This window comes from Colias eurytheme, chromosome 10, assembly GCF_061535395.1.
Source record: "Colias eurytheme isolate Ceu_HAF_F1 chromosome 10, ilColEury1 Martin Lab GWU primary, whole genome shotgun sequence".
Classification (NCBI taxonomy): domain Eukaryota; kingdom Metazoa; phylum Arthropoda; class Insecta; order Lepidoptera; family Pieridae; genus Colias; species Colias eurytheme.
This window is the reverse complement of record NC_142989.1, coordinates 1,168,408-1,191,400: the sequence shown is the minus strand read 5'-3', so window position 1 is coordinate 1,191,400 and position 22,993 is coordinate 1,168,408. Positions and strand designations below refer to the sequence as shown.

General features: G+C 34.8%; 1 protein-coding gene across 1 annotated transcript; it reads right to left on the bottom strand.

Moving 5' to 3' along the window:
- Positions 1-498: 498 nt before the first annotated feature.
- On the bottom strand, positions 499-21,540 carry LOC149904985 (fatty-acid amide hydrolase 2-A-like). Its single transcript, XM_090106028.1, has 11 exons — positions 21,412-21,540; positions 15,976-16,144; positions 9,746-9,971; positions 8,817-9,034; positions 7,047-7,158; positions 6,107-6,285; positions 5,192-5,311; positions 4,386-4,487; positions 3,138-3,305; positions 1,602-2,750; positions 499-1,163 (listed from the first exon to the last, which is right to left on the bottom strand). Exons 2-11 carry the CDS (start codon positions 16,141-16,143, stop codon positions 1,071-1,073), a joined length of 2,535 nt encoding a protein of 844 aa, XP_089962154.1. The 5' UTR covers position 16,144; positions 21,412-21,540; the 3' UTR covers positions 499-1,070.
- Between the last annotated feature and the right edge of the window lie 1,453 nt (positions 21,541-22,993).

Sequence of the window (22,993 nt, the reverse complement as noted above, 5' to 3'; positions counted from 1 at the left end):
TGTGCAAAGCACATGTTTTTACTTTCATAACCATAATGATAGATATTAGATAGTATCGGAGATAAATTGGGCATAGAACCAACAAGTTTCTGCTCTAAGACAACTTGCTGTTATTTACATTTTATTATTAGTTTATTCTGTCATATAAGTGCCATGTGGTATGTATGGGGTTAATGAATTAAAACAAAGTCATTATCACATGAAGATTTATTTTGTAGCAAAACCAAACATTAAAAAACATCAACAAAATAAAGATTTTTCGAGATAGTCTTACATACTTCATTAAATATATATCTAATTGTAAACAGACCAAATTAAATAATATAGGTACTATTATATTTATTAAAATTGTTGTATATTATTTTATTATTTACAATAAATATTAGGCAAAAACCAGTTTAAATTAGTAGGTATTTTTCTAAATTTATAATTATTGATAACATGAATAATGTAAAACTTATGACAGTCCATAAATATTTTTTTTTATTAATGGTCATCATTCCATTTCGATAGAAAAGATGGGAATTTAAATCCTAATTGAAACAGAGAAGAATTAAATAAGTACTTATCCTATAGAATACTTTCAACTTATACAACAATACCACGTTATACTAGTGGCTGTATCACATTCAACTTTATAAGTAAATTTAATGAACTTTGAATGATACAACAACAGAGATGGCTCTGTGCTAAAAATAACTTTTATTTTATGTATGTATTTTATAATATTCACAATTTAAATATCTTATTACAATATGTGCATTGTGCGCACAAAATAATCTTAATACTTTATGCATAGGTATATGAAAGTGGACTTGGTGTGCTAATTGTAAAATATATTTTGGCATTACTCAATTGATATTTCATTCAGTTATTTTCATCAGTTTATTTTTAGAAACACATGTAAAAATCTCTTTTAAAAAGTGTCTTACATTACAACATTCACAATAAAAATCTGTACATAATTTTAAAAAATATTTTTTATCTTGACATTAGTTATATTGTTTACGGTTACAACAACAATCTGATATAACAATACAATAAATTATTTACAAGTAGTTTCCTAAAATTTAAGCTTGGGGAAATTGCCAGCCTCCGAAGGCGTTTTCCAATTCTTTGGCTACTGCTAAACATAGGCGGTCTTGATTTGGAGCTGCTATAACCTGGAAAAATAATATTTTATTTTATTAAGGCTCATTAGCAGCTGTACATCGATTGTTTTACATAAAAAATACACAAAAAATATAGGACATGATGGACAACTAATAAAAAATGAGCACTATATGCATTACAAAAATTAATTACATTAAATAAACTATAGTGGTATGTGTATATTACAATAATAAAGTTAGTTAAGTTTCCTTTAGTAATTAGCGTTTAGGAACGTAACTATAGCGGGAGTGAAATGTGTGTGGGGATTACTGCGCATAAGTACCATCGTGCCTGTTAATGGGCAGTTACATCTGCAGCAGCTTGCTGTGATTACGCTTGTGAGGTATGTATTTGTCTGTGTGCGCATGGCGTAAGTGGATATTCGTGTTCCCGTTTGTATCATTCGTCTTTGTATGTGTGGGCGGGTGTGTGTGTGTGTGGGCACGTGCCTGCACGGCGAGCGGCAGCGGGCGCGCGGGCACGGGCACGCTGGCGGCGGGCAGGCCCAGCACGTTGTGCAGCATGGTGTACGTGTGTGTGTGTGTGTGGGCACGTGCCTGCACGGCGAGCGGCAGCGGGCGCGCGGGCACGGGCACGCTGGCGGCGGGCAGGCCCAGCACGTTGTGCAGCATGGTGTACGTGTGTGTGTGTGTGTGGGCACGTGCCTGCACGGCGAGCGGCAGCGGGCGCGCGGGCACGGGCACGCTGGCGGCGGGCAGGCCCAGCACGTTGTGCAGCATGGTGTACGTGTGTGTGTGTGTGTGGGCACGTGCCTGCACGGCGAGCGGCAGCGGGCGCGCGGGCACGGGCACGCTGGCGGCGGGCAGGCCCAGCACGTTGTGCAGCATGGTGTACGTGTGTGTGTGTGTGTGGGCACGTGCCTGCACGGCGAGCGGCAGCGGGCGCGCGGGCACGGGCACGCTGGCGGCGGGCAGGCCCAGCACGTTGTGCAGCATGGTGTACGTGTGTGTGTGTGTGTGGGCACGTGCCTGCACGGCGAGCGGCAGCGGGCGCGCGGGCACGGGCACGCTGGCGGCGGGCAGGCCCAGCACGTTGTGCAGCATGGTGTACGTGTGTGTGTGTGTGTGGGCACGTGCCTGCACGGCGAGCGGCAGCGGGCGCGCGGGCACGGGCACGCTGGCGGCGGGCAGGCCCAGCACGTTGTGCAGCATGGTGTACGTGTGTGTGTGTGTGTGGGCACGTGCCTGCACGGCGAGCGGCAGCGGGCGCGCGGGCACGGGCACGCTGGCGGCGGGCAGGCCCAGCACGTTGTGCAGCATGGTGTACGTGTGTGTGTGTGTGTGGGCACGTGCCTGCACGGCGAGCGGCAGCGGGCGCGCGGGCACGGGCACGCTGGCGGCGGGCAGGCCCAGCACGTTGTGCAGCATGGTGTACGTGTGTGTGTGTGTGTGGGCACGTGCCTGCACGGCGAGCGGCAGCGGGCGCGCGGGCACGGGCACGCTGGCGGCGGGCAGGCCCAGCACGTTGTGCAGCATGGTGTACGCGACACCAGCCGCGCGCACGAACACGCGGCCGTGCGCGTGCGCCGCCCCGCTGTGCGCCGGGTACAGCAGCACGCCCGTGTCGCCTAGCAACCGCTGCAATACCCAACGCGTTTGGTTATTTTGATCTATGACGTTACAGTATTACGAAAATTGCAAGAATGGACAATTATTTAAAAATATAGTAACGTCTTAGAAATATGTATTTACGAATTATTGTTTCTAACTTCTATTCATGAAAGAAAAAAATGTTTACATACGTAATAAAAAAAACATTGCTTTGAATATGACATGAACTTTAAAGGATCAATTAGGTACTCTGCAACAATATACCTTGGGCAAACAAAACGATTCATTTTCGTAGCAATAATTCCATCTACACTTTAAATTTAATTCAACATTCTTTTACCGTCTACATGATTGATCGAGCCGGATTGTCAATCTAGTTATTTAAAACACCACACAAATATTGGCTTTACATACCTGGATATGTTCCTTAAACTTCTCAGCCTTTTCTTGATAGTATTTAGTTCTATTATCAGGGATGAATAAATTTGACTTGTGTATGAGTGCGAAACCCAGCCCTTGAAGAGATCGAGATCCGAGACCAAAAACGTATTTTATCAGTTCCGTAAAAAGGTTTTTGTCTTGCTGAAATTCAAATTGTTATATTAGTTTAAATGTAATATTATTCTAAGAACTATAGTTGAGCCAATTTAATAGACAACATTTGACGTCTATCAATTTTATCTTCATAGGGTGGTAACCTGCTTAAAAACATCGATTAAAGCGAATTAATCGATACGGACTTGAAACAATTGTCAATCGAACTTGAAACACATGTCAATAATTTATGATGATTTTTATTCCCAAGTAACCAATGCATTCGATTCTAGATGTCAGATTTCGATTTTTAGAGTAACGTCTCTGGTATTTATAAAGAAAAAAGGTTTATTGACACAAAATTGTAGCGACGTCAGTTCTTTAAATAAGAAAATGTTTATTATGTTTAGAATGGTTTATCAGTAAAATCAAATCTTAAAATTAGTTGCATCGGTCATTATTATTATAAATATGTAATCGTAATTGAAAATAATTTGGAAAATCCAAAAGTGCACGCCTCATAATTTTTTTTAATAAATATTTATTAATTATTATTTTTGTTTATTTAATAACAATTAAACCACATCGAATCAGACCCTGAAAAATGAAAGGGTTCTATTCCTGAGCATACTCAAGCGTAAGAGAAAAAAAAAGACTCGATTAGTAAAGTATTTCGGTCGCTATCGTGTTAACAAGAAAAAGGATCCGCACATACAGACACACGGACGTCCAAGACAGAACTTTTTTAAACTGTTTTTTAACTAGTTTAAATAATAAAAATGACATCAAAAATATCATGAACGTTAAAAATAGTGTTTTTTCTTAATATGTGTGTGTATGTATTATCTTACAAGTGCAATGTATGATACATAAAGACATTTTAAGTTTGAAAAATCAGATGTTTTGCGCGAAGTGACAGTAGTACCCACCTCAACGCTTCGCTTATGAGGCGTGCAAAAGTTAAGCAAATGTGCAGTTCTAACAAAACGAAATATCATGTTATTCTATGTCGTCGTTACTAGGTTACGTTGTTGAATTTTGTTGAACTGTCAAATGTTGCCTATTAAAATGGTTCTACTATAGTAAGTATCTTTAAAGACAAAAAGTGAAAAGAAAAAAAATGTTTACCTTAGGATTAGCCGGGTCTTGTAGCATGTTTGGAATGTCCTTCATAGCGAAAAACACGGAAATGGACATCTCAACCGAATCGTCGAGATCTTTAAAATCATCCTGAAAAAAATAATATTATTATCCCACTCGACCTTTAACCAGTATATATGTTTAAATATTCATTATTTTTACGTATAGCAACGAGGAAACTAATGGTATGTGTATAAAGTGTCAAATGGAATGCAATTAAGTTTAGTGTGTGTATAAAATGTCAAAGGGTTCTAATAGAAGTGAGTTTGCTTGTAGTGTAAAGTCAAGTTTAAGAGAACGTATAGCAGTGTTTTTGTTAGACTTAAGAACAAAGTTAAGTCAAGGGTATACATAAAAAAAAAACAATTAAAATCTTTATTGACATAATTACACAGGTCAAAATAATGAATCCTTCGGCTTCCTAACTAGTTTTTAGTGTATTTCCTGAAATATTATATAATATTTCAGGAAATACAGTTTTAAACTAGTTAGGAGGCCGAAGGATTCATTATTTTGGCTCCTGAGCCAGAGGCTTATAAGGGGAAGATTATATAAAGTACTAGCTTACCGCCCGCGGCTTCGCCCGCTTTGTCTAAAACCTAATAAAATTACATACTAAAACCTTCCTCTTGAATCACTCTATCTATTTAAAAAAAACCGCATCAAAATCCGTTGCGTAGTTTTAAAGATTTATGCATACAAAGGGACATAGGGACAGTGAAAGCGACTTTGTTTTATACTATGTAGTGATAGTGATAGTGATATTATGTTAGTTGTGTGTGTATATCACTCACATAGCACCGCGTAGCGCCTTTCGCCTGCAGCGCTTTGGCAGCCCGTCGCAGCGCGTGCTGTATGTCGCTACTCACTCGGGACAGCGCAATTGATTTCGACGCTTCCGTCATTACGAACACCTGGAAATATTATATGTATATATTAATATTATAGGACATTATTACACAAATCGACCTAGTCCCACAGTAAGCTCAATTAAGGCTTGTGTTGTGGGTAGGTACTAGGCGACGATAAATATAATATTTAATAAATACATATATAGATAATAACACCCAGACCCAAGAACAAATAATTGAGTTCATCACACAAATATTTGCCCTGACCGGGGATCGAACCCGGGACCGTCGGCTCAGTAGGCAGTTACTTTACCACTGCGCCAACCGCGTCGTCAATGTATCGTAAATGTATCGTAGTTTTTGACGTGACAACGTCTTATAATTCGATAAAGCCGGTTTCACGCACGAAAAAACATGACTCATGCGGCGTTACCTCGCTCTGAGGCGTTCCATGTAAGGCTTGAAGTGCAAGCGAGAGCGCGGAACGAGCGACAAAGAAGCACAATCGGACGTTGTCACGTTCAACTATCGTCAGTAAACCGACTTTACAGACAACCAATTGTTAAATCATATATTTTCGTTTTGAAGGCATTTCGAGCTTTTCCAAAGAATAAAGATATACGAGTTTTAAGAACTAAGCCGAATTGAGCGGACCAGAAATCTTTCTTATTTTACTGGATCGACTGTTATAAATGTGACAGTGATACCTTGGATTTGGATCCGATCATTTTTTATACAAATTTACAAGAATTTGACTCTATAAATATGTTATCGAAGAATTTAAGCGCAGGAATATAACTTCAAAACCGCTAACTACAAAAAAATCTATATCCACTATTATAAAATTTCCAAACCTACCCTCAATTTTGTGAAATCCACCGGTTTGTCCAGATCCAATTTCTTACACGCGTCGCCTCCCATGATATTCATGAGCAAGGGCAGATCCTCCGCATGTCGACTCATGGGCCCTACCGCTAGGAACTTGCTGTAGTTCTCATCGTTAAGGGTGGGAATGTGACCCTCTATTGGTATTATACCTGGAATTTATTGGTGGTGTTATAGGTTTCTCTCATGTTATATTACTAAATTATTATACACTAGCGATCCACCCCGGCTTCGCCCGTGGTACATATTTTGGAATAAAAGGTAGCCTATGTTCTTTCTCAGGGTCTAAAGATTATCTGTGCCAAATTTCATCAAAATCGGTCCAGTTTATGCGTGAAAACCATACATACATACATACAAACCTTTCCTCTTTATAATATTAGTATAGAAGTATAGATAAACATAAATAAAGACAGCCGCATGTAAATGCACACACACAAATAAGCAACTTACTAATATTATCTACAAGTCTTATGTTGGCAAACATGTCTTGTTAAAGGTCTTGTACGTTTTTTAACACTTATCGTGTCTTGATCATTCTAGGCAATTGATTTTAATTATTAAAAGTTTAATTTTATTTTTCAATGCTAGCGATAATCAATAAAAAAATAAAGAAATCTGGATCAATAGTAATTAACCACAAAATTATCAAATCAATTCGCAGGATTTGACAATAAACTGAATCCTAAAATACCAAACATTTATTTCTATTCTAAAACAACCAAAATACATAAAAAGACGTGTGGCACTCGGGGACTGCCGCGGTAAAGCTATTGCATGCTATGCCTTCAAGCCACACCTCCGTGCCCGTCGGAGTGGGGAGCGTGAGGTTTTTTCGTTACGGAATTTCTCGATTCGGTCCCCGCGCTCAAGGCCCGCGATAGAAGCTATGCAATAGCTTAAAAATACTAACCTGGGCTCGGTTTGTGTCCAAAAACGCCGCAGAAAGCCGCCGGTATGCGAATAGACCCCGCGATGTCTGACGACACGCTTATTGGTGACGCGCCACACGCTAATAGGGCCGCCTGAAAGTATAAAAATGTGTACTGAATTGAAATAGAGTATCAACACATGTGCTTTGTGCTTCATGGGGTAGATTTAGATACTTTTATGGTGATTACATCCACTATATAAGATCGTGATACGCATAAAAATCTTGGTAGAATTATTTCAAAGATGCACATGTAACTAACTAGTTACATGTTACTGAACTCAGTATCAAAACATTTAAACCCACATTGGTATAAATAAAAAATATAGGTAAAATTATTATGATTATTTTTCCGACCCAAATATCGACCAATAGAATTGCACCATTCGACGTCACGTGGTACAACCTACATGGTATTATACTGATAATTTTTTGAAAATTTTCTCTGGTCGTTGACGTCAAACTGACAGGTTCAATTCAATTGTGAAATTATTGGCCGACATTTGGGGCGGAAAAATAATCTCCCGAATACCACACGAGCTTCAAAATTATCTGGCATTTCCCTCAAGGTTCCCTGCAAACAAATAAAGTCGTCAAGTTTTTCAACTTGACTCCTTCATTTGTTTGCAACGAACCTATCGAAAAATACCCGATAATTTTGAAGCTCTTGTGGTAATTATAAGTGAATATCTTTCTTAATTCCAACGAAATGAGGTTTCTAAAACCATTTTCCAGCCTGAAATTCTATGCAGTTAAATATTTGCTCTAGTAACAAACTTCTACTCCAGGTTGATATTTCAAATTGCAATCAAAAATATTTTTAACACAATAATCTGTTACGTTTGTCTATATTAAACTTTAAAACTAAGTTAAAAGCCCTACAACTATCAATCAAGCTCGCTGACCTCTTTACTCGGGTTTAAGACCATAGACCAAACAAATGCACAAAGATTAAAATAATCCTTGGAAGGATATTTGTTCAAATACAGTCTCGCTTCAAGTACTCAATTTGCACACTATGTTTACAAACATTACATCATTGTCTGTTTATGAAATACTATAGGGACGGAGTTAGGTATCTAAGTGCTCTTTAACGATATTATTTTATACAAAGAATGAAATAATTTAATGTAAAAATATTATCTTTTGACATATTTTTTATATCCAAAATAAAGCAGTAGGTATAAAGTTCAAATGTAGAGCTTTTCTCGAATATATCATAACCATTTCTTATGTTAGTCCAACAGGGACAGGGGTCCAATCAGAACCAAAATTGAATACAATTTATTTAAAGTTTGTGACTTGAATTGAAAACTTGACATATTTCTGCTCACGACAAACTAAGTTCAATTACTGAAATATACGCAAATATCAAAACCACATCGACACGATGTTAATCCAACTAGAGCAATAATTGAGTGAAGCTAGCGGAGCTCAATCAGTTTACCTGTAAATAAATTATGGTGGATACCGCATAAACTGGGACGAGAATAGTTCATTGTATTAGCTTTTCTAATTTTACATGTTTACCTTTCCTATACAATCCTTGTAAATTTTTCAAACGTTATAATTTATTAGCTAATATAGTCATAATAATCTTGTTACAAAAATCAGATCAATCTTAAACTGAAAACAAGACATAATTACCAATTATATCATCAAAACGGTACTGGATTCAAATTTTTCACCCTATACATAAATAAAGATGGATTGCCGATTATATTTGAGTCTAAAGCAGGTTTAAGATCTTACCTCTCCTCCCGAAGAGCCTCCAGGCGTTTTGTTCAAGCAGTACGGGTTATTCGTGGTCCCAGAAAGCAAATTGGTGGTTTCCCACCCGAGACAAAGTTCCGGCGTATTTGTCACTAGATAGGGAATGCCTCCAGCTAGTTTCATGCGACGAACCGCTTCCCCATCTTTGGTAGCCTTCCGACCCGCGAATTCTAGGCATCCTACTGCGTTTGATAGACCTAGGAAATTTTCTCATTGTAATTAATCCTTTTGTATACATTGAAGAAAGCCTATAAATTTCTGAAAGCCAACATAACGTTTGTACAGTCCCCGACAATGCGATCGCTCATGGGTGGCGAAGAGCTTCTAGAAAGAGAATAGCCTGCTCTTTTATCGATGTTTGCATTAAAAAAAAAATTGGTTGTCTGTAAAGTTGGTTTACTGACGATAGTTGAACGTGACAACGTCCGATTGTGCTTCTTTGTCGCTCGTTCCGCGCTCTCGCTCGCACTTCAAGCCTTACATGGAACGCCTCAGAGGAGTCAGAGCGAGGTAACGCCGCATGAGTCATGTTTTTTCGTGCGTGCAGCCGGCTTTATCGAATTATAAGACGTTGTCACGTCAAAAAATAGGTAATAAAAATACCTCTGTAAGGACAATCTCAACCAATATCATAAATGCGAAAGTGTATTTTATTGTCTTTCTTTCACGTCGCAACGGAGTGATTTTACGACATGATTTTAGTGCCTGGAAATAGGACATTAGAGAGTGATATAGGATAATTTTTATCGCGGTGTAGGATGATATTCGGTATTCCCATGATAATTTCCTATGACTAAACGGGCGAAGCGGTGGGTGTAAAAGCTGGTCAATATTTTTAATTTAGTTTACTTTAAATAGCTCCCAAAATATAACACTCCAAGCAATCATAGGCTATATTATTTACTCACCTTCCAAAGAACAACTCTCCTTAACAGTGAACGGGACTCCCAACAGCGGTTTATCCTTGAACAATTGCTCCACCCTTCCCTCCCGTCTAGCTTTACTGATCTCCAGATCTAATGCTCTGGCTTCTTCTAGAGCTGCACTACATCTATCATCGACCACGGCATTTAGGAGAATATTCACTTCTTGGGTTCGCGCGATGAACGCGTGCGTTAATCTTTCACTTGTGAGCTGGTGGGTCAGAAAGTTAGAGTAAATACAAAAGCCTGAAATTTAATGTTTATTGCCATCATAATTTTGGACAATATGATGTGTACGGTAATATTACGACACATTTTTTCCCATGGGTAAGGCTATCTGTAAATTATTAAATCTCAAAGAACATACGTATGTTATAGACAGAGACATTACCTATTTTAGGTAATTTTATATTGTACGAGTGTAAGCACTGCCCATATAAATCCACAATAATGCATCGTTCGTTGAGCAGAGATAGTGCCGAATAAGTGATTCGAAATTTTCATAACTGAGTGAGTACCTACATAATACACATAATTTGTAAAATACATACAATTCGCAAGCTCTTAACAGTTCTACTGCTTTTTTTTATGTTAATAGCAGGCAAACGAGCAGACGGGTCACGATGTTGAGTGAACATCGTCGCCCACTTGCACCCACAATACCAGGGGTATGGCGAGTGTGTTGCCGGCCTTTAAGGTAGGTGTACGCTCTTTTCTTGAAGGTCCCCAAATCGTAACTCATTGGAAACACTGCCCGCGGGAGCAGTGTCAATTTATCTCGTTATGTAAATTAACTACTGACTAAAATGATATTGCTCAGGCAAAGTCTATTTTTACATCTGCTACCTATAACATTTTATTTTATTTGTAAATATGTAGGTAGTTGCAACTATCGAATTGCCAATGCGGTTCAGCTACGAACGAAGTTTTATTTTTTATTTAAATTCAATTCTGCATGTGAATTGTTCATCGTTTCAAAACAAAAGCTCGGTATGGCCGAATTTAGAATACAACAATTACTTATTGTTTCCATTCTGATTAAATTTTTATCCATGTATCGAATGGTTTACAGTTTATTTGTTTTGTGCATCGGTGAACGGGAAATATCCTGCAAAATGCAGAAGGACATTAGGTGAATAAAATATTTTCCACTCTGCAATATTTCCTCTGACAGGCCGTGAAAAATATTATTTGTAATTTTTGGCCTACACGACTCGAACATAATATAATAGATACTATTTAATAACAAATGTTTAACACAACTTTATTTGAAAACTTATATTAAGACAAATTATTTTTAAAACAAGATAAAACATAAAGTGCAAAAAACACCACCATTATACATTTTATTTTCCTACATCTAGACTATGAGCGTCATCGAATTAATAAAAATTTGTATATATAATAACATCAACTCAGTGTAACATTATAATTTTAACATTAAGTATATCACAGGTAAAATGTTCAACCAAAAACTAGCTATACAACATTGTTTGTGCTATTTTAAAAATAAATATAAACAAGTAAAAATTGGGTTACAATAAAAATAAATATCGAACCGGTTATATTATTGCATAATTGTAAACAAAACATTACGCTTTATTTTCAGTCCAAAAGAGAATGTACACAGAAATTTTATTTCAATTGAAAAAAAAAGTGTGTAACATTGAAATACTTGTGAGTATATCTTTTTATTTTTGATTTTTATTAAAATTTATAACTATTTACATAATAATGTTTACACTTTAAAAGATAGAGTCGCAACACGCAATATAGTAGTAACTAGCTGTGCCCGCGACTTCGTCCGCGTGGAATAGTGACTGTATAGTAGTTACTAACTTTTATTGAGTAAACACGTACTACCATAAATAATTAAAAGAACTGTTAGTAAAATTTATGACTAAACTGAGCTAAAAAATAAAAAAAAAAATGCCTAATTAATTTTTTAAGTAAAATTTCTTTTAAATTATGTCATATTATTTTTTAGGCACCAGGGTCGAGGGGAGCAAATTTATTTACCTTCCTTTCTTGTATGTGTGTTTTTAACAATGTATCGTGCAGCAACTGAGCGCTGAGACAAACGTCAAAACGCAAAGGAATAGAATCCGCTATCGATACTAATTGACATAAGCGTATGATGTTTTGCTAAGGATTTGTTCACCCTACCAACGACGACGACGACCACGAACAAAATTTTCATTCAGTCGCAATTTAACAAAATTGTGCAAAACACAATTAAAAATAAAATATTAAAATTTCCTGTCGTTCTGGTGCCTGGAATTTTTTTTGAGATCAATGAATGAAAAAATATATTTTTCGTAGAAACGGTGGCTCCTAGAAAAAAATGTATTGGAAGTTTTTTATAGATAATTTTATGATCTACAATTTGGGTAAAAGATGATTATATGATTAACTTACCGTCTCGCCGACAATCGCAAAAAACCTATTTTTATATTAATTATCTTCGAATTTTTTTTCTTTTCGAGTACCAGTATGACGGGAAATATTTTGTCTGGAGGACAATTTTGGTCGTAGTCGTCGTCGCCGTTGGTAGTGTGACCGAACCATTACTAAAATATCATGAGTTTATGTAAAAAATTTGCGATAGTAGTTTCTATTCTTTAGCGTTATTCTATTCTCTGACATTAGTCTTTGCCTTCTGATCAGCTTAATCGATAGGTACTCAGTTTTTATCAAATCATGCACCAAATCCAAATCAGATCTTTCCTGTCTCACGCATGTAGTAATTAATTACCGTTTAGACCATGCAATAAAAATTAAATTAAAAAACACCCAACGCAACGAATAAAAGTGCATAGAAAAAGGAATAAATAATTTCACAAACTTCCCGACGATCTTTAAAAATAAATACCATCTATACTGATATTATAAAGAGGAAATGTTTGTAATTATGTATGTATATATGGTTTTCACGCATAAACTACTGGAACGATTTCAAAAATTCTTTCACCATCAGAAAGCTGCATCTTCACTGAGCAAAATAGGCTAGGTTTTATCCCGGAAACGGCCGCAGGCGGAAAGCTAGTTTTAAATATTTATAAAAATAAAAAACAAAGTCGTCGGGGCTGCCATGCCATCATTATCATAATATATCATATTTTTTCTTTTATAATGGTACTCTTAATTTTAAAGATCATCGGAAAGTTTGTAAAATTATTTATTCCTAAAATTTTTTCTTCATTGCGTTGGGTTTTTTTTATTAAATTTTCTTTTATAATTTAATTTTCTTATTTTCATGTAATATTTTCAAGTGAGCGAGACCGAGCTATCAATTCTACCTCCATATTACATTCCTACATCATATTGATATCTATAAGCTTTTTGCTCCTTGAAATCTTTTAAGTTGGGCCGTAACCGTGCACAAATTGCAATGGACCACAGTGGCAAAAGAAGTAGGAAGAAGGTATATTTAGGAAAAAAAATTGCCAAGGGGCCAGGCCTATGTGGCTATGAGTAGAGTTTAAAATTTCCAGGGTGTGGCTATCCTCTCGCTCCCATGTCCCCTCTTCTTTCACAGACTTCCCTTTCCAACCCTAGTAAATGGCAGAACCGATTTTGATGTAAACCATATCTAATTGTATCTATATGTACACGTCATATCCTGTCGTTTGATGCTCCATTTGGTTTATTTATCCAACAACTGTCACCCCTAAAGTAGGACTGTTGATATTTTTTAAAATATCGGATTTTCGATGTATCGATATTTTCAAATATATCAGTATCGGAGTTCGATATATCGGCTTTATTTAAAAAAAATCGTAAGTCAGCTCAAAAATGATTACACAATTTATAGTCTAGTGGATTTATTAAACAAATTAAATTATGAATGTACATAAGTAGTAGGTTATAGTTCTTGGTAATTACTTTTTAAATTTAAATAAGACAATTATGTATACCAATACCAATATTTTTCTGTAAGAGTTTTTAAAAATACTCTTTGTTTTAAATATGTTCAGCTGTTTGGCTACTAAGATTGTTAGGCACTGAAAGATTGATTGAAGAAGCAACTCGTTCAGATGATAAAAAATTGTCAAGCGACTGCTAACATTAACGATGTTTACTAAGTTTACGATGATTTTTTAGATTAAATAAATTACGGAAAAAAAATTATTAAAAAAAATATCGACCATCGATATCGATATTTAAATACCGAACTATCGATATATCGTCCAAAAAATATTAGTAATAAATATCGATATTTCGAAATAATAATATCGATATTTCGATATATAGATATTTTATGAACAGTCCTACCCTAAAGTGCCCTATCTTCTTCTTATATATAAAAATGAATAGCAAAATGTGTTGGTAAGCGCATAACTCGAGAACGGCTGAACCGATTTCGATAATTCTTTTTTTATTATATTCCTTGAAGTACGAGGATGGTTCTTATGTAGAGAAAACGTAAATATGTACCACGGGCGAAGCCGGGGCGGACCGCTAGTATGTAATAAACGGATGAACCGATTTCTATAAAACATTACTAACTAATTGTAATTCACACGTTGCCCTTTCATATTTTGATATGCCGCTTGAGTATATTATTTGACCACATTCGATTATTGTTCATTCCCACTTTTACCTCTGTAGTCTAACAAATGGATAAACCGAATTGGATCAAAATATAACTAACTGTACTTCACCCGTTATGCACTTTCATTTGATATATTATGTCTCTTAGGTAGGTATATTTGACAACATTCGTTTTTTTCATTCCCCCTTTTATCTATATATAGGTATAGTAAATGGATGAACCGAGTTTGATTAAATACGTCTAATTAAACTTTACACGTCATGCCCTTTCATTTCATATGTCACTTGAGTATAATTGACAAAATTCATTTTTTTATTACCGCTTTTATACCTATATCAAATACATGGATGAACCGATTTTGATAAAACGTTCACTTTCATTTAATATATATCACTTAGATTCGACAACTTTAATTTTTTTCATTCCCACTTTTACCCCTATAGGTAGGTATAATAAATGGATGAACCGATTTTGATACACTTTATCTAAGAACCAGCGTCGGAAAATATGCTGCCTAACAAAAAACCGCATCTAATTCGGATTACCTGTTAGCGAGCTACGGTGGAACAAACAGATACACACACACAGACACACATAGCGGTCAAACACTTATCACTCATCTTTTTGCGTCGGGGCTTAAAAATATATGTAATACGACATAATTTAAAGGACATTTTATGTATAAAATTTACCTAAAAATAAGCATAATTTTAATTTGACCCCTCCCCCCTACTACCTCAGCTTACAAACAGACAAACAGACAAAAAAAATTTTAACGACAGTTTTGGGTTTGGGATCGATTTAGTAATAGCCCCTGCTAATTTTTTTTTACATATTTTCATTGTACAGACACCACTTTTCTAGAATTTTATTATATGTATTGATTTAGACTTCACATTATCATAGATCTTATTCTCGTAAGCTAAGATATTATGAATCATTTTTACTGTAGTGTTTCAATAAAAAAAAATTAGACCTAAGTATATCTTACCAAAGAGAAAGCATTAAACATTTACTCCCATAAACTAAATTCATTATTATCAAACATGCAAAAACAACACTTTTTGTCGGGAACACAAAACTTCAAGCCGGAGTGAAATAGAGGGTATAAATTTGTATGGAAAACGTTGGCTGTCGCTTGCTAACGTGAAGTGCATACGTAGTCGCGGGCGGAAAGCTGGTAAACATACATTACCTATTACACACAAAATTGAACGTGATTTCAGAATAAAAGCCACTATGGATTGGTACAAAACCCACGTAAAAACATATAATAATACTCATTACGTTTATTTTGTAATTTTTTGACATTATATAAAAACACTACTCATCAAGCATTGCCAGAATATGATTGACCCACCATGTAGCCAGCGCCCAGCACCATATCGAGTAAACACGACTTGAATTTAATCATGTAACTTTCACTGCCAAAATTTATGTATTTCGTTATTTGAAAATTGTTCAGAATACACAATTAAGTATCTCAACAAAAAAAAACCTTAAAATTGTCAGAACTAGAGACAGAAGGCACCAGCTTTGAAATATAAAAATAATTATTAAAATCGGTTCACTCAGCCGAAAGTTATGAGGTAACAAGCCCAAAAAAAATACAATCAAATTAAGAAACAGCTCCTTTTTTGAAGTTGGTTGACAATAATACCTCTCCTTTCCGTATAGCAGCGGCCAGGTCGGTCGCGCTCCTCAGCAGGATGTCATCTTTTATTGGCGGCACTCGCTTGTTGTTGCGCGCTCGAAGCCAGAATATTGGCGTTAGGAGCAGGTTCAGTATGCGCAGGATCACGCCTATCAGCCGGACTCCAACCTCCATCCTAAAATATGTGCATAGTTTAGTATCTGCATTAAAAAAAATAATGTTTATTTATGAACATATTCATAACTCTAGCTATGTATAGCTTTACTGTGGTTGCACGGATACGAATTGAGGAAAAATCTACAAAACTCCCTGATGCGTACCATATAACAAATCATGTCAAAACTGATCTCAAACGATGCAGAACTTCTGGAGTTTTTGAAGCGTAGACAAAACAACTTAATACGTAAATATGACGTACATATACAGATTTATGTACTATTGTATATAGTTACTTAAGAAGATGCGATTTTATTCAAATTTTTGTGGGAAAATTTCGTCGGATAAAAATTGTTATGTCATACAATAAATCAGTGTTCACGACGATACGTCTACTTAAGATGCACGGTCGGAGAAGGTCGAACGTGCTGTCCAAACAAAATTGTACTATTACCCTATTAGGAGCAGCCTCGCTCTGCCATCCCAGTGCGTTTATTTTACCACGCATTTCAATTGAATTCGGAGCTGATCAAAATATATATCGGTCGCTTATCATAAACATGCGAAGCTTTCGAAAGGAATATTTTGTTGATTAAATGAGACATACTTAAAATAAATAATAAATAGAATAGCAGCAACAACTTAAGTAGTAGACTGGTAATAATAGTATGACCAGTAAAGGTTCGATTTTTATAAACATCGGACAATGGTTTCAGTCTTGATATAATAATGTTTTTTGTAAGTTAATACATAGGTTAATGTCTAGACTTGACGTATTAATTATATGAATAAAAAGAAACTACCGGCGTATTTAGAAGAATTTTTGTATATATTAGGTACTAAATCAGAAAATTACTTCGAAGTAAAGTCATTAAAAAAACGTGTTATGAGTTGTTACATTGTTCTGTAGTTTTTGATAATTATCTACTATAGTCAATCCAATTGTTTCAGCTTTAGGAAGTACGAAGAAAACAAACTCAATTCTTGGGACAGTGGGGAAAACTGAAATACTATAATGTCTTTAATTAGTTCTTTGTCACAAAGTAAGTGAGTACGCTCAAGTGTTTAATATTCTTCGAAGGAAATTTCCCTTTACGATACTCAAGCCTCACTTTTTTTACCTTCTGTTACTTTACCGACTAAAGAAGCTTTTAAATTTTTAACTGAACGTAAGCCAGTACCTTACTACTGGTTTAACCAAGATTGTTTGCGCATTTCTTTTCTGATTTTTGTAATCTTTATAAATGGAAAAGGGTTTAGTCACAGAAATGCTATAACAGCAAAGGGAGAATTTGTAAAATAGAAAATGAAACTGCAAAAGGTTCTTTTTCTCTATAGGTGGTTACCTAACTTTACATCCTTAAATTTCAACAACCAAACGTAGTTTATTCAGCACAACTAGCTGCGCTCTGTAAAAATATTCCTCACAATGGCTTCATGTTTTTGACAGCCTTTATAATGTTATGTCAGAACCGGGTAGATATATTAAAGCTACCCTTTGAACCGAGTTTGAATTGAGTGCCGAGTGAGTGGAATATTTCAGCGACATATTTTGTGTCAATTACACTGTTCGGTATTTCTATAGAGATACAATATAGTAGTACCTACCCACCATAATGGTGATATGACTTATATACCCAAAGGGTAAAGGTCACCGCGCTACGGGAAAAGCGCTTATTTTATCGCGTATAATATTGAAAATGGAATAAATTGTACAGCAATAATAAATTGCGAGTTCTTATAATTAAGAAAATAATCACATTTTACTTGAAATGTAAGGATTTTCCGAAGATAAATTTAATTTTTATATTAGCTACGATGTAAAACAGTTGGATGTGTTGTTAAATACAATAGAGTAGACAAAGCAAAATATTCCCCGTCCGATTAGGGCCCTTCTGGCCTCCTCCACTCAAGCGACAGCTCAAGCCGAGGTTCGTGGTCCCCGTCAAGGGGGAACGCCCTTGTGCATGTCGCTACCAGGGTGAACCTTCAGTTCACCCCCGCGTCCGCGTTAAAATGTAGAAGTCCTTCTGGCTAACATTGAGAGACACCACAAAAAAAAAAAGCAAAATATTTACACTCCTCACATATGATCTCTATATGATCTCGCTTGTGCATTCACAACTTGTTGAGCGAGAAATAAAAATAATAAGTCGTTTATTACAATAAAAGAAGTATATCGCACGTGTTAATGTGCTCGGACTCTTATTATGTTTTGCAGTACATCCTCATTTCAATGCTTTAGTATGTTTCTGGTTCCCTTTGGTACAAAACAAGCTTATTGCCATTTCTCATACTTTGGAGATAAATCTAGAGTCTAGATCCAAGACGCTACAGTAACAGTTGTATTTGTCTAGTGTCTACTGTTTGATCAACTAGTTAGTTAGGTAACTATTTTTTTTAATCTTTTGCCTTTAGCTATCTAAAGGTAAAAGATTAAAATTTCTCGTTATCCAACAGACATAAATTTCCTATACTATGGTAACTTTTGCTTGCACTACTTTGTACTGACTTCTGTATTGTAATTATTTGAGCGTGGAAAATTAGTTCTTGTCTCTGTAGTTCTACGTAATACAAGTTACAATAACAAGCAGCTTACATAACTTTCGAGCGCTGTATTTAAAAATGTTCAATACTATTTTTTATAAAAAGCGTGCAGATGTACTTATTTGTAAATTTTTCTAAGAGTTTTTTAAGACAAACGCTTTATTCTAAAAACAATAAACGATTTTTATCCTGAAATATTTGCAGGCTAAGCCGTAGACGAAACTATTACATTACAGTAACTATGTAATATATATATATTATAATTTGTTACGACTTACGATCTACGACGAAAAAATTGATGCATGCATAATCAGTTAATTGGCATATACCTACCTACTATTTATTAGAAAAGAAATCATAGAATATTTTAATAGCACTAACGTAAAATAAATTATAATCAGTACCAACATAAACATGTCTTGTTATAACTTATAAGTACAATAAATAAATTGTAAATGAATTACCATAATATCCATAAAACGTCGTAAGTTACATGCTCATTCTTTAGCAAAATATTTAACGATGTTTTAGTTTTTTTTTATTTCCCCTTTAAATTAGAGATATGAACATAACAAAACGATGCATGTTTTCTGTTCTTTGGATTCATAAAAACTGAAGTAGATTTTAATTAATATTTAATAATTACATATAACAACAGAGAACGAGGATGTTATGGATACAGAGTATAAAGCATAAAACGTGAAAAAATAGGTAGTACCTACGTACTTACCTACCTACGTCATTAAGCTAAGTTAGACAAACAAAGTTGAAAAATCTTTGAAAATTTCCGTACTGTATGTTGATAGTAGGTAGGGAGTTAGGGACTGAAACATAAACCGCGTAATTAATTTAATTTTAATATTTAACTCTATTGGAACCAATTTACTAATAAATAATAATATAAATATAATTAATATAAATATAATATAATATAATTACGCAATATGAATAAATAAAATGGATCATGTACTTAAGTACATAACTACATCTGAAAAAAAAAAGCATTCGAAAGTGAAACAGATTTTTTGTTTTCATTTGCACAACCTTGAACGAGATGTATGAATAAGATAATATATATGTATGATGTATGTATGTATATATATATATATATATATATATATTTGATTTTTTCTAAATGAATTATTTACAAAAAATAATGCAAATTTCTTAATACATATTTAATTGCAGGTTTTTGGTATTATTTAGGAAAACAAGATTCAAAATAATATTAGGTTTTATTTTAAATCTTGTTTTTCTTATTTTAATAAATTAGGTTTTAAGACCTAACTTATTAAAATAACACTAATACACACAACAATATTCACAACAATATTCACTAATACAGACAATAATTATTCATGAAATGACTTTGAAAAAAGTCCAGTCCAGTTCTATAGATATAAGTAAAGTTCCGTGTATCCTAATGGAGTAGGTACGGAATAGATGCATTATGCAGACATCTGTTTTACTGATCGATTTTTAAGGGATAAGTAGGCGATCAGCCTTCTGTGTCCTGCCTATCTATCTAAATATGCTTTATAGAAATAAATAACATTGATTGAAATAAGTTAAACCACAATACAGCGGTGAATGCGGCGATGGATTCAACCCCAACCGGATGCATCTGCCAGCTTGCAATTGCGCATAATATTATCTATTTGCTAGATAAATAGCGTCTATAGACTATTCTAGGACCCCTATTCTAACTGTTATTATCTTATGTAAGAAAATGTAATGTCAAGATGCAAGACTTGTCAGTTGTCGCCTTCGGAAAAATAGCAGTCACTCCTAGAGTGGCACGGGAATTTAATATTAGGTAGCTTGCAGTAGTTTTATTTTTATTAAATTTCATTCAGACAATTGAATGGAAATAATAGAAAAAATTTAATAACTGAGGCTTGTTAAATGTATATATCTAACATTTAACAAACCTTCTACGTGAAATGGAATCCCGATTTGTTCTCATTTTGTGTAAAAAGTCAGATTAAAATATATATCTATTTTGAACTACCTATTTATTTATTTGAAAGAAATTATTGAAGGATCCCAGTTCACATTTGATTTCTATATTAATTAATTTTAAACAAAGATAACTAGATTAATAACATGGAAGCATGAGAGGAGGTTATAGTAGAATCATTGTCCATATTACTACTAACGAATTATTGGGAAAAACAGGCAATGCATAATGCATTTCCATTTAAATTTTCATAAAATAAGTGATTTACGCATCATTAATCGTTTATAAACCTGGATTTATATTTAAAAAAAAATTGTTTCATTATTCAAACTACTTATTTATTTTATTTTACAAAGACATTAGAAACTATGGAACATAATAAATAGATTACAGGTACAGTGCGCAGCTAAAGAAGCCCGGAAAAACACAAGTGTCGTAATACAAATAATACTTTACATAATGATGCCTTACCAATAATATAAGCCTTTAAACTTATTCGCACTATTATCTACAAATGGTTTTAAAATGAGAAAAGAATTTATGAAGCAAATATTCAGGGCAACTAATATATTTTCAGAGAATGTCTCGGGTAATGTAGATAAATAAATTGAAAATATATTCTGGCTAGCATATATTTTCCTTCTTGCAAAATAATAGAAGATATATTTCTAATTAATATTCTTTATCGAAATATAGGTCACATCACACATATGTCTATAAAATATTAAAAATCTTTTTAAATTCGCTTCAAAACCAATTACTAACTTTTAGATACTCACTTCAACAATATAACTTTTCCTGGCTGTATACAAAAAGGGCAAAGCTAAGTGTTAAAAATAAACGCGGTAAAGGCGCGAAAATTGATAGATGTCACTGTCACAATGCCGGCGGCGCGACTAAACTCCCGCGACCGCTCTAGAGTCTAGTCGACGACTGGGCTCGCTTCATATTATGTGAACATAAATACTACGGACGGGAAGCCAATATTTATGTTTAGTTTTTATTTTAACGAAACGTGATCGAGAACGGGGTTGGTAAACAAAATTTTAGCTTGCAAATTGCGGGTCCTTTCTGTTATTCTTGGTCGAGCAATTAAAATCATACCTACAACTACTTGTGACAAATAAAAAAAAGATTTTATAAACAAGGTCTACGCTTTGCATGCGTATAATAAATATTGACCAAACAAAATAAAATCTCTTTGAAAACACATGATTCTCTGATATTCTACATGATTATTATACCATACTACAAGCCATATTATACCATATAAAGGAAATCTTGGGAATGGAATGAAAAGCTGATTTATAAACCAACTTAAAAAATAAATAAAATACCTACTACTGACGAATAGATTTTTTTCCAAACTAAAATAGCCTCTCCTTAAATTTTTCTCATAAATTGTTATCATTATGTAAACTATAAATTATGTAAGTTATAATTTAACGACACACGATTTTAGATTTTAATACGATTCTTAATATTTTATTTCATACGTGCTGTTCACTTCATGTTTTTAAATAAGCAATAACGATAGCTCTCTTCAAGTTCTACCAATACGGGCAATACCTATCTAGAAAATATTGATAGCAAGCTATACAATTTCAGCTTCAATTTAAAAAGCAATAATCCTCGTGGCCTCGACCTAAAACCCTATCGAATAAGCGCAAGATTAAATTACCCGCGAATACCTGGATCGCAGTGGTGTTCCCTTTGACAGAAATACAGGACTAACTCAATATCCGATATCCGCACAAAGGTTGAGAGCTTCAGGGCTCTAATTACTTTTTCCGACTTTCAGTAGCGTCACCTTTACGTAATTGCTAAGGCTGGATTATGGATTGAAATCTTTGAACTCGGTATGGGATTATTTCTTCAACATAATTAATCTTTTAGGTACTATATCCTATGTTATAGTTTCAAGGTGTGTTTTACGGCACTAGCCTAGATGTCAATAAAATGTGATCAACCACCACTAAATAAATTTGCATCTTCATCAATCAGTTATAATTCATTTATTGTCACCAATTTAAATGGAATTATGATAAGATTTAAGAATGTAGAGTCTAATATAGTAAGGAGTTGCTTGCATTATTCCGCACAAATTCCCTTCCAGTTGTAAAATTACGACTGGCCAATTATTACCCTAAGGGTTCTAAAGCACTTGAAAAGTAATTACGGCTAAATCAAGTATGCGACTTGTTGATTAGAATGAAACGAAATGGCTTTCATTCAGTTTTATATTCCTTAATCAACATTTCGTTGCCTCATGGCACGACATCCTCACTTTACACGTAACACAATATAAAATAGCCCACGCAAAAATAATACGTCGCGTATAGTATATTCTATGATAATACT